Source organism: Piliocolobus tephrosceles, chromosome 6 (assembly GCF_002776525.5).
Source record: "Piliocolobus tephrosceles isolate RC106 chromosome 6, ASM277652v3, whole genome shotgun sequence".
Taxonomy (NCBI): Eukaryota; Metazoa; Chordata; class Mammalia; order Primates; family Cercopithecidae; genus Piliocolobus; species Piliocolobus tephrosceles.
The window spans coordinates 77,542,286-77,555,627 of record NC_045439.1 but is presented as its reverse complement, the minus strand read 5'-3'; the positions used below and the strand labels follow the sequence as shown (position 1 = coordinate 77,555,627).

Genomic DNA, 13,342 nt, shown 5'->3' with positions numbered 1-13,342 from the left:
TCATCAATAAAGAAAGGAGAGGTTAGACTGAACCATCCCAAAGTTCCCTTCTATATATAAACTTCTATGAAGAAGAGCCTTTGGCCACAAATGAGAAAGCCATTAGAGAAATGAATTCAAAATTCTGGAATAGTGTGAAGTGTTACTTGAAGAAACCAAAAACAATTTCATGGGGAGAGGTGGGAGGAGAAATCTTGGACTCTAAGCTTTCTTCAATAAATAGCAAGGTGTTTATTCATTGTTGGCTTTTGTTTTCCTGATCAGCACCCAGTTCTTCTCAAATATACTCCTATTTCTTAGGGAAACATCGTATCCCCTCACTTTCTGTCCACATAATTTTAGGAAACTGATTCCACCATGGATCCAGGGTTTGGCATATGATCTTGGTTAAGCCAATTACTGAATCAAACTCTTGAGCCACAGTAACAGGTTTAGGAATGAAGATATAGCTCCATTCAGAACTAATCCCAAGACTTTTGCTGGAGCAACAGAAAAAGTAATTCCCTCATTCATTCTCTCTCTCTCTCTCTCTCTCCCCCCCCCCTTTCCCCCTCCCCTCTCTGCTCTCTTTCTCTCTCTGACTTGAGTTGGAACTAAGAAGCTGTCAGGGCCACCAAGGAGAGAGGGCCTACCTAAGGAAGATCAATGTGTTAAAAAAAAAAAAAAAAAAAAAACAAACAGAGAAGAGAAGCCACATCCTGATGAAACTGTGCCCATGAATCCAATAATACTTGAAATGAGATACCCATGAATATATTCACCTTTTGCTTAAACTAAGATTTCTATCACTTAAAACATAAAGATTCTTAAACAGATAATCAATTAAAGAGAAAACAGTACTTAAATCTATTAATCTAATCCATCTTCTTACTTCTTAGCCATTCTTGACCTACCAGTTTGATCTGGTTAAAATACGCTAACATAAATACTAGGTAAATAACTGGCTAACATGAACTATTTATGTGTGTGTACAGTATGTATGTGTATAGTATGTATGTAGTTTCCTTGATTTATATTTTTTCCTTCCCAAAATATCCATAAAAGCTGAAATTTCATTTAAGGGCAAATTTTAGTCAAACGAGAGAAAAACTAAAGGTTATTAACTACCAATTAACCATTCAAAACTGTAAAAGTAGTCACCCTACAGTGAAATAACATATAGCATCATCACTTACTTTACATATATTAAAAATATGTCACTGTTCTTAAATGAAAATTAAATGTGCAAAATTAAGCTCCGCAACTTACTCAGTCTTAGTCAGCTAAGACTCTTTGCCTCAACTCTCACAATCCCCACACTGTAGATGTGAGAGGGAGATAAAGAAAGGAGGGAGGCTATGAACAGTAATTATTAGGCTCTGGTTTGGTTCAAATAAAGTGCAAGGCTGTGTTTTAAAGTGACCTCAGTGTTTAAAATGATGAATGTACTACTTTTTAACCATTCCTACCTCTCCCACATTTGTGAAGAGAAACAGCAACAACAAGATTAAAAATCTGATAAAGGATGATTTTACCTAATCACGAACATTTAGCTAAGTAAATTGACTTACTTTTTAAAAGTATAACAATACTTTAAACAAACAGATAATAAAGACATACAACCTAAATATTACCTGTAAAATCAGAAGGCAAAGAAAATAGGCATTTGCCACTCTTTGGAACTGTTCAAATAAATTAATTGGCAAGAAGGTGAGAATACTATATTTCGATGTGTGGATACGATTATCCTGAAAAAGAAATAGCATCATGTTAGTTTGGGGCAAGGCATTGCTCATTATCAGAAATAGCTCTAAAACCTACAAGCCTGAGCCAGAGTAAGAAAGATAAGCCAGTTATCCAGGAAATTTCAACTCTGTGTGACTCAAAGCCTTCATTTTCCCCAAGATGATACACTCCTGATACTAGGTGAAATTACTGGTCCATGCCATAAACTCACCTGTGACAAAATATGTATCAAATGCAAAAGTCTACCCCTGAGATTTTTGAGTCAGGCACTCAACTATTTGGCAGTCATTGCTTGAGTACCTACTGTATGCAGGTACTGAGTTCCTTCTTGTTGGGGCTTGCAAGGCAGGAGGGAACTTCAGAAATCATCTGGTCCACCTTCCCAAAGCATGACCCCTTTAGATACCTCTGACAAGGGGCTCCTAGGTCTTTCTTAGAAGGTCTCCTGTGATGGGAAACTGACTGCCTCACAAGGCAGCCTGTCCCCATTTCAGAATGGGAATTGCTGGAATGGTCCTTATTATGAGAAATCCAAATCTGCCTCCCTGTAACTTCTTTTTTTAATTTTAATAACTATTTTTTTTTCTACTTTTATTTTAGGTTCAGGGGCATGTGTGCAGGATTGTCACACGAGAGAACTACGTGTCACTAAGGTTTGGTGTATGAATAATGCTGTCACCAGGTAAAGAGCATGTTAGAGTGGGTAGAGGGCTAGACATGAACAGGAGGGGAGCTCCTGGGAAAGGAAACCTCTGGGAAGGTTCACACCTGAGGGGCTACCCAAAATTTGCATATTGATGCCATCTCTAATGCTTGTGGGGGTTGGGAGCACTTAATCATATGTGGGTAGGAGAGAGAGGAGGTAGCCATACAGAAACACCACGGAATGCCTCTTAAGACACCCCAATAATCATTCATTCTGCAGTTAAAATGTCAGAATGTCATTTGCAACATGCTAATAAGAAGGGCAAAGGGGGCCAGGCACAATGGCTCACGCCTGTAATCCCAGCATTTTGGGAGGCAGAGGTGGGTAGATCACCTGAGGTCAGGAGTTCGAGACCAGCCTGGCCAACATGATGAAACCCCCTCTCTAGTAAAAATACAAAAATTAGCCAGGCATGGTGGTGTACGCCTGTAGTCCCAGCTACTCAGGAGCAGGAGGCTGAGGCAGGAGAATCACTTGAACCCAGGAGGCAGAGGTCACAGTGAGCCGGGATTGCACCACTGCACTCCAGCCTGGGTGATGGAGCAAGACTCCTCCAAAAAAAAAAAGGGGGGGAAAGACGGGCAAAGGGGACATTACCAAGAGAAACCTGGCACCACAAGTACAGATTAGGACAGATAAGGAAATTCCAAAGAGATATGCGGGCCCAACAGGTACAGATTTGACCACTATACAACCTTTCTAGGATGGTAGCAATGAGCAGGGCCACCATCAGACAGGATTTGTATTGATCACCAGCCCACACATGCACATTAACCAACAGTAAGGGAGGGTCCCACAAGCCTAGGTGAGGAGTTAAGGCAGGAGCGGGAAAAACGAGGCAAAGGAGAAAGGTGGAGACTTGAGACAGGGGCAGTAATTTGCAGAAAAAGTCCAACATGATAAAGCTCCCTGTGCAGAACCTTTGGAACTGTTTTCACACAGGATCATCTCACTCCTCCTTTGGGGTGTACCCATTTTTTCCTACAATAAGCTCTTTACACTATATTTATCTTCAATAAAATTTTTCACTATCTTCCTACTGTCTCTTGGTTGAAATCTTTCTTCCAAGTTAGACAAGAGCTGGGACATCCACTCTCCCTGGTAACAAGCATTAGTACCCAGTAGGTAGTTTTTCAACCATTACCCTCACCCTTCCACTCTCCTCACTCTAGTAATCCCCAGTGTCTATTGCTGCTGTATATGTCCATGAGTACCCATTGTTTAACCCCACTCCTAAGTGAGAACTTGCAGTCTTTGGTTTTGTGATCCTGTGTTAATTCACTTCAGATAATGGCCTCCAGCCACACCCATGCTGCTGCAAAGGACATGTTTCATTCTTTTTTTATGCCTGTGTAGTATTGCATGGTGTATAGGTACCACATTTTCTTTATCCAGTCCACCATTGATGGGCATCTAGGTTGACTCCATGTCTTTGCTATTGAAATAGTGCTGTAATGAACATACAAGTGCATGTGTCTTTATGGTAGAACGATTTCTTTTCCATTGGGTGTATACCCAGTAATTGGATTGCTGGGTCAAATATTAGTTCTGTTTTAGGTTCTTTGAGGAATCGCCACACTGTTTTCCATAATGGCTGAACTTATTTACACTCCTATCAACAGTGCATTCCTTTTTCTCTGCAATCTCACCAACATCTGTTATTTTATTTTATTTATTTTTTACTTTTTAATAATGGCCATTCTGACTGGTGTGAGATAGTATCTCATTGTGGTTTTGATTTGTATTTCTTTAATGATTAGTGATATTTAGCATTTTTTCATATATTTGTTGGCCACATGTATGTCTTCTTTTGAGAAGTGTCTTCTTGCCACATAGCAAATTCCACCCCTGGGGTCACCTAGACCAAGTCTAAGGCCTTTCTATGTTGATAACTTTCAAATACTTGAAAACCACTCATAGGACTCCCATAAATACTTATTCTGACTTGGACATTCCCAAACCTTTCAACCATTCTCCATGATTTATTTTACAGGCATTTCCTCCCAGTCAGGCTCTTCTGGATCCATCCCAGCTTCTCTGCATCTCTCTTAAAACATGATGCCCAGAACTAAACACAACTGCAGAGCTGGCTCAACAAGTCTATGTATAGTAAGGACTTTGATGTTCTGTGTTCTGAACTATTATATTGACATGTCCAAAGATTTCATTGGCATTCTGGCAATTGTGTCTCACTATGTCTTCATATTAAGTTTTAATCAACAAAAATTCCTAGATCTTTGCTACATAAATCACTATTAAATCATGTTTCCCTTCCTATACATTTATAGTTGGTTTTTAAAATATTTCTGTATAACATCTTTCATATTTCCTATTACACCATCCTAATGAAAAAGAATTAATCTTGAGTGTACTATCTAAAGCATTAGATATTCCTTCCAGCTTTGTGTCATCAGAAAATTTCAAACACATGCCTTTTATATATTCTTCTAAAGCTGTAGACAAATATACATTAAAAAAAAAGGCTAAATGTACCAAAAAAATTTTTTAATTAAACCAATAAAGCTATGGCAAACTACTAGAGATCTCTCTACAAATTAATGTTAATACTTTTTTCAGGTATTATATAAAACATATTAAATATGCTTTATTTAACCATTTGTAAAGTCATATAACTATATTCTTTGAGGCTTACTTCTATCCTATCCACAAAAGTAACATGAGAAATTTGGGGTGACAAATATTACTGAAATTCAGAATCAACATGCCCAGAATAATATTTTTTGAATTAGGTTAGTTTGGGGTAACTTGTTTTAGATGAATCTACCCTGGCTCCTAGCCATCACTCCTATCTGTTTTTTTAAAATCCGGTCATCTGTTAAATGACCATTTTTACATTTGATATGGTTTGGCTATGTCCCTACCCAAATCTCATCTTGAATTATAGTTCCCATAATCCACACATGTCATAGGAGGGACCTGATGGGAGGTAATTGAAGCATTAGGGTGGTTACCCCGATGCTGCTATTCTCACGATAGTGAGTGAGTTCTCCCAAGATCTGATGGTTTTATAAGGGGCTTTCCCCTCTTTCGCTCAGCACTTCTCCTTGCTGCCTCTATGTGAAGAAGGACGTGTTTGCTTCCCCTTCCATCATGACTCTAAGATTCCTTAGGCCTCCCCAGTCATGCTGAACTGTGAATCAATTTAACCTTTTTTCTTTATAAGTTACCCAGTCTCAGGTATGTCTTTATTAGCAGCATGAAAACGGACTAATACAACATTTGTCAGGAATCAAGGTGTCCAGTTTTGTGCTACAAGTTGTGGGAAAATAAGAAGAGATGTCAAGAGAAGAGTTTCCAGCTTAGTTGGTCTGAGAGGCGCACTAATGTACTGAAAACTGTTCTGAAAGCTAATAATGATGGTATTGTAGTACGTTAACTACTCAAAAAGTTAACACACTGCAAAATAGGGTGTGGGTACTGTCAATCATATGTTTCTCTAAAGAAAGGACTTGGAGAAAAGAATGGGGAAGATTAAAGCTGAGGAGAAAATACAGTTAAATAAGGAGCTCGTATTCCTAATTCTGTGTTATATTTTCCTTCTAACTTAAAACTAAAATAGAGGTTAGCCTAGCATCTTGCCAAAAGGACATATACAATGTCTATAACCATCAAAACCACAGTAGGAATTATAAAGAAACTCTCCTACAAAACTGAGTCCCATATAGGTAAAGAGTTAATTCTGTGGGATAAAGTAATAATGCCAAACAGAAATTATGACAATATTCTCCTATTTGCTTAGCTTGACATATAGCAAGGATTGTTTTTGTTCTGTTGTAACTTAGTCACAGATGATGCAAACCCTCACAGCTTTGAATGGTAACAAGGAACAAGGGCTCCCCCTCCTGGAAAATCTCTGGGCCAGTCTACTTTTCTTTGTTTGTCAACCAAAAGCAAAACACACTTCCATTTCCACTGCCCTGTCCAAGCATATGAATACTGTATTGGTAAGACCTTAAATCAGGCACATTAATATTTAGTCATTTCATAGGCTATGGGCCTACAGTCAAATCTGAGTCCAATTCATTTCATAATAAGGCACAGAAAGATCTTCACCACTATCCTTTCAGAGGTACTTTCCCACCATGAATGACTAGAAACATCCCAATCCAGAAGAAAAGGAGGAGACTCCATGGAGCCTCTTTGGTGCTGATAAAAGCCAAACTAGAGGCCATGGCATTAGCTTGTTAGTGAGGAGGAAGGTTCATAGATTCCACAATGAAGTAGGCTTGGGCTCACAGTCACAGGTGCTGCCAGACCAGGGCATGATCCCACATAGTGGGAAAATGCCTCCCCGTAAATGAACGTGAGGAAGCACCTGTTTCCTGTGGAAAATGTGCTTCCAAGAGGGAGAAGGGCAAAGATGAGCTGAGGCCCATTATTCCTCCAAGATTGACCCATCCGGTCAATGATTTCATCTCACATGTGGCAGAGTGGGTAATGGAGTTGGGAGAGAAGTGTCACACCAGTAGAGAACCCTCCACTTGGAAGGCAACGTCATTGCTTCTCTAAAATATTTTAATGCAAAGGCCCTTAGGTGGGCAAAAGGTGGTACACTTGGGGATCTAGAAGAGGGCCTACGAGGCTAGACTGCACAGGTCAGCACAAACAGGCTAGATGGAGTAGTTCCTCAGAATACATACTAAGGATTTTAGTCCTTATTATCAAGACCAAAAGAGTCTTTATTATAAAAACTAATAAAGACCAAAATCAAGGGGGAATTACTGAAACATCTTAAGCAAAGAAGTAACTTGTTGAGATTTTTATTTTAAAATATCACCCTAGCTAGGAGGAGAACAAATCAGTGGTGACACAAGAACAGATATGAAAAGAGCGATGAGGAGGTCTTTGAATTAGTCCAGGTGAGAGATGATGCACAGCTTGGATCAGGGTGGTGGTAGAAGGAACGATCATGAATAGTAATAATAACTGACATTTATCAATTTCTTACTATGTGTGCTGTTCTAAGAGTTTTACATTTTATAGCTCATCTTATCCTCACATCATCCTTATGAAATAGGTACTATTATTTCCATTCTGTAGAACAGAAATCCAAGGTTCACAGAGATTGAGTAACTTACACAAGGTGACACAGCTTGTAAGTGGTGGTAGAGCCAGGATTTGGATCTAGTAATAGACATTCTACTCCAGAGCCCACGCTCTTCACCACTGTGCTGCCCCAATTCGTGGCAAAGCAGTTATCTCTTCTGCTTTCAGAGTAATCTGTCCTTGCTCTCTCTTGCAGTCTGCATTTCAAGCCTGCTGCCACTTTCTTACCAAAGGAAATTCAGTATATTTATCTTTTCCTCTCTAGTCAAACCCTTCAGGCACAGCCCTTGTTCTACTGCCTGAGGTATGCTTACAGCTTCCTTGGATTCTCTTTCAGTTCCCCTCAAGAGTGATTCTCTTGGCCCCTAACAAAGCTCAATGCAGACAAATAGTATGCATAACCACTCCCTTACTTTAGCTTTCAACCCGAGCACAATGGCCAAAGTCCTTTGTATTTCCAACATTTACTACTTGGTGGGGGGCGGGGGCGGGAGCGAAGGTGGGGAATAAAGTAAAGAAAATGAAGTAAAAATGACAAATTTTTGAGAGATGGGCTACCAAATAAAATATTAATAAAATGGGAAGTATTATTTTTTCTAGAGATCCTCATTATACATACAAAGTAAGTGTATGCTTAAGTAAACAAAGCAAATAAAAAATAACAAACTCTGCTATATTAACAAACATTTGGAGCATTTGGGAGATTGCCTCAATTTTCCACTGGCAAAATGGAACTAATAACGTTTCTCATATATTTATAGAACTATCATGGAAATGAGAGCATAGACGTAAAAGCATTTCTGCTAAATTGAAAGAATTATGCAAATATAGCATTTTTGTGAGCGACCCCCAAATAATTCAACTGTATCAATAAATGCAATGTACTAGTCAGGATAACCGGCTATGCTACAGTAATAACACCAAAATCTTCATGGCTTAACCCAGTAAGAGTTTATTTCTTGCTCATGCTACTTGCCCAACATGAGTCTGCTCATCAGATACTCGTAATGGACCACCCACCATCTTCAATGCTTCAAGGTATATTACCAGAGGAAAAAGAAGCTCTGAAGAGTCCCACTCTCATATGTAATGCTTCAACCCAAATGCTCACAATTTATTGGTCAAAAGAGTCACCATATGTCCAAAAGACAGAAAGCTAGAAACATTAATGAATGTCACTAATGGCTACTGCAACCAGTAATGGACGCTAACCTAGTATCTTGAGAGTAAGAGATGCATCTACTACCAAATATACCAAAAACCAATCTCAGCACTTTAAATTCAGTCCTGTTAATGACATAGGTAACATTCATTTGACTATTTCCTCTCCCCATCAGCTAAACAATGTGCCAAGTTCCTTAGTCTCGTGAACTGGATAGATTCATCTCCCATCCATAATTCCAGGGTCAAATTAGCTTAAGGCAAGTACACGGCCCACCCTCCTAATTACAATTTTGAATTCAGACACTGGCACATAAACTACGTCAATTCTGAAATTTGCTGATAATATAAGCTTTCTCTTTTCTATTGCATTCCAATCTGGAAACAAGTAGCCCTACAGATTACTAACAGCAACTTGGGGCTATGAGTGGGGAGGCTGCCAAGAACAAACTCTGCACTAAAAATTCAGGGCCAAGAAATGCAGGGAAAGAAACTAGACCAAACCTCTCCCGAGACTAGCCCATCTCTGGACTTTTCAGTTATATGATCTGTTCATTCAACTCAAACTAAGTCAATTTGAGTTGGTTTTTCTTTTACTCTCAACCAACCAAACACCAGGTAAGAGCATTCATAATATATGCAAGATCAGTTTGCTTTTTAAATAATAGCTGACTTGTATCTCTATGTTTGTCTTAAAGAATGCATCCCAGAAGGCTTAAACTCGAATGAGCTCAGTAGTTGTCCAGGGACACTGCCTACGTCTATGAGTCCCAAAAGCCCCAGGAGCTTTTGCAATGAGTACCACAGTTTCCTCACTATCAAATCATCATCCCACATCTGATGAGACATTTGTACATCATGACAACTATAAAAAGTAACTTTCCAGAGCTTGAAGGGGAAAACATCTAGCTTTTCTTGCCACAAAAGGAGGCAGATACAGTATTTTTATGGTACGATCCAAATTCCAGAGACAGAAATAATCCTGACTAATAAGGGAGAGATTATCTCTAAGCCATAAAATAAAAAACAAAAAGGGATTGTGTCCACAAACTACTGGCATAAAAGAGGAAGTAGCCAAAAGGCATTTGTACCACTCAGAAAATATGTGAATCACCCACGTTTATGCAAAGATCTCAAAGGAATGCATGTATGGGACCTGGAGATTAGACATCTGGTACCTCACGGATACCAGGAAGAACCCCTGGAGGCTCCTCAGTATCAGTTGACTGTTGCCTGGTGCAGAGTCCACAGCTTTCCAGGATAGGGGCAACGGAAAGAACAACAGTGCTCTTCTATGAACTCTGCTGAGGAAGCCTCAACCACAGAAGAGGCTTTGCAGAGAGTGTCAATCAATAATGACTACACTCATCATCACTACCACCACCACCATCACCTTAATGTTCTCCTGAGTCTGGGCTTCCAGACTTGAGCAGAAAACGTGTATGAGGAAGGAAAGAGCAGAGGGCACATATCCACCAACATCCATTCATTCATTCAACTAATTTTTGTTAAAGTCCTTCTGTACGTCAGGCAATAATGTTATTGAGCCAGGGCTACAGACATGACTAAGCAAAGACCCTCCTCTCATCGAGTAAGTTTGTATGTTAGTTGTGGAGAGAGAGGCAGGAACAAGCAGACAATAAACTTGTAAATTGATGACACAATTTAAGGAGGTGATCATCAAATGCTATGACAAAAATAATGAACAACAGAGCAGGAGCAGCTTGCCTGCCAAGACTCCCTCAGGAAGCCTTCTTGCTTGATTTTCCAAGTTAATGCAGCATCAAGATTACCCTACTTGGTGAGACCAGTGGGAATACGTGTCCCCTAGAGGGTGCTCGCTTCCTGGGTGCCCAAAAGAATCCTTTGGGCTATCAAAAATAAAAAAGAATTTCATGTATATTTTAACTAAAAATGTTAACATTACTATAGACAATATATGTGTATATGTGTGTGTATATATATACCTATAGCAAAGACAATATAATACACATAGTATCTATAGTAAAAATAATATGCAGTACACACATGCATATATGTGTATACACATGTATATAAATATTAATAGTACAATGTATGCATTATCTATATGTATACACACATATAGATTAATTTCTTTTTTTTTAATTTTTTATCGAAACAGGGTCTCGCTATGTTGCCCAGGCTGATCTCGAACTCCTGGCCTCAAGAGATCCTCCCACCTCGGCCTCTCAAAGCACTGGGATTACAGGTATGAGCCACCACATTCAGTCAGATTTAATTTACTTTTACAAGTGAGGAACATGCTCAAAACCTTTGAAAACTGTGGACTAAACACTGTTATGGACAAAGGAGCTCATCTGTGCCTCCACCTTTTAGATCATGTTTCACCAAGACTTGGGCACAGAATGGAGAACATATGACTTTCTACGTTATGGCTTCTCTGGGTCATATAGTGACACCAGATAATGGTATTGCCTCCTTCCATCTCCAGGGTCTATGCTGAACACTGTAAGTACATCATCTCAGGCAGTCCTCAAAAAAATCCAATGAGCTGTGACTATTTCAGCACCATTTTACAGATGAGGAAACTGAGGTTTAGAACAGTTGTGAGAGTTGCCTATAAAAGCAAGTCTTGTACAATCCTGTGTTCTCCCAAATGGTGTTTCATAAGAAACAAGTCAGAAACGAGGAAGTCTCTAGACTGCCTTTTGGTTAACGGACTTACTGGCCCTCATCTGACATCCTTCACTCTGGTGAAGAACGGAACCTCTCTAAACTAAATCACAGTGAAGGGCTCACATTAATTCAATCAGCTGGAGTAGTCACTTCCAGTCCTTTCAATCTAGGGAGAATATCGCTGGGCTTGTCTAGGGAGCTCATTTTCCATCTAGACCTCAGGAACAGAGATAGTGGCCAGGAAAGCTTTCAGGCTTCTGTCTCCCCACAATGCAAATCTGTCTGACAGTGTCACAAACTTTATTCTCTTTTCTACCCCCCAGCCTTAATTTAGTGTTCCAGTGTTTGAAAGACAGTTCTACAGCTAGTAAATGGCCTATGAATAGTAATTTATTTACAAAGAACTAATTTTGGATAATTATCAGGGGAACAAATTAAATTTCCCTCTGAGATTAATTTAATCACACTATTTTTTTTCTCCAGGGTGTTTAGAGGCATATAACATTTTAAATAGTTGCAATAAAATGTTTACTTTCTTTTCGTGACATCCAAAAAAGGACTGAAAATACAGACAGAAAGAGAGAGAGAAAAAGACCTAGTATATGCCTTCTCCAGAGAGAAAAGAAGAAGATATACAAAAGAGAAAAAGAAAAGAAAGCAAACACTATGTTTCAGTGGGACTTCCCTGGGGCATCCCTAATGATCTGTTTGCCTCCTATCTCTGATGGGCCGGAGCTCATCTACGCCGCCTCCTTTTCAATCAACTGGGGATCTAGGGAGTCAGCCCTCAGCTTTGGTCCATGAATTCATCTCAGCCTGAGCTTTAGGGATCTTGTATGATCAGAGTGGGCATTTCTTTGAGTTGAGGTGGGAGCTGGCTTGTTCAAGCCCATTTCCTGAACTACAGGGGATTCTTTGGACAACTTAGTACAGGTGGACTTCTTTGTTTATTAGGTCTGAAAATCAGACCATGTTCATGCTGCTGTCTGGGAACTAAGCCAAATTTCAAGACCTCAGTGTTTACAACAATAAGAAAGACACAACAGAAAAGTCCAGTTAATGAGGAAAGGCACCCATAAAGAATTGCCCAAAGAACCAAAGAGTTGTAATAGCACACCATACACAGTCTAATCCTCCCTAGCACTCTACTTCTTATAGTAGAGTTCTACATAAATAACACCACCTCGGGGTAGCTACGCAATTTTCTCCTGAACCCCTAAGGATCAGATGGAAAAAGTGCATGCAATTGTGAGCACTCTCTGCCATGCCCAGGGGGTACTGGAGCAACTGGGACCCTGATCCACTCATGAAAGTGTTCTCCCGCAACAGTCCTAGCCTTTCCTGGTCTCCAGCCAATTCACAGCCAGGGCTGGGGAGTAAATCTACATTCAGACAAACCCACAACACCTGGCTTTGTGTTTTTTGTTTGCTGAGTGGCTTTTGTTTGGCAGTAGTAGAGTAGAGTTTGTTTGTTGAGAGTGAGAGAAGACTGGGAAATACAGAAGGAAAATTCTCTACATGGGGCAGGTAGGGGACGGCAGGGAAAAGAAGAGTTTTAAAGCATCTTCTATCATTAAAACATATCAATAATAATCTACGAATACAGTGCCACTCTTTAATTTTTGTGATTATATCATGCACAACGGGTTTGATGAATTTTCACCAAATTTGAGGTTATGCTTGAGCTAGTCTGAGTTAAATAAAGACTATCATAAATTTGCTTTGTGGGACTGACAATGACGTTCCCTGATTACATATACAAAAATAGGCATTTGTCTTCTGTAGGAACTAACACGGAGATTCAATAAGAAGCCCAGGTGGATGCTGAGCAGAGCAAGAGCTGCACGGTGAGAAGATACACAGTGAGTCTCCAATCAAAACTCACTAGGCCAGATCCTCTAAGTCACTGAACTGATTTGCAATTGAGCCACTTCTACGGGAACAACTCTAAGTACCACGCTCCAAGTCAAACAACAGTGTGACTTAGTTGTTCAATAGTTAATGATCCACCAGAGCATCACTAGG

At 39.7% G+C, this 13,342-nt stretch overlaps 1 protein-coding gene across 4 annotated transcripts in view; it reads right to left on the bottom strand.

Moving 5' to 3' along the window:
- The window catches only part of ATP8B4 (ATPase phospholipid transporting 8B4 (putative)), a 284,458-nt gene that overhangs the window by 213,648 nt on the left and 57,468 nt on the right, over positions 1-13,342 (bottom strand). For all 4 annotated transcript variants that reach the window (XM_023227177.2, XM_023227176.2, XM_023227178.2 and 1 more), the window contains one exon: positions 1,614-1,727. In XM_023227177.2, the coding sequence (XP_023082945.2) occupies positions 1,614-1,727 (114 nt within the window). The remainder of the gene's footprint in view (positions 1-1,613; positions 1,728-13,342) is intronic.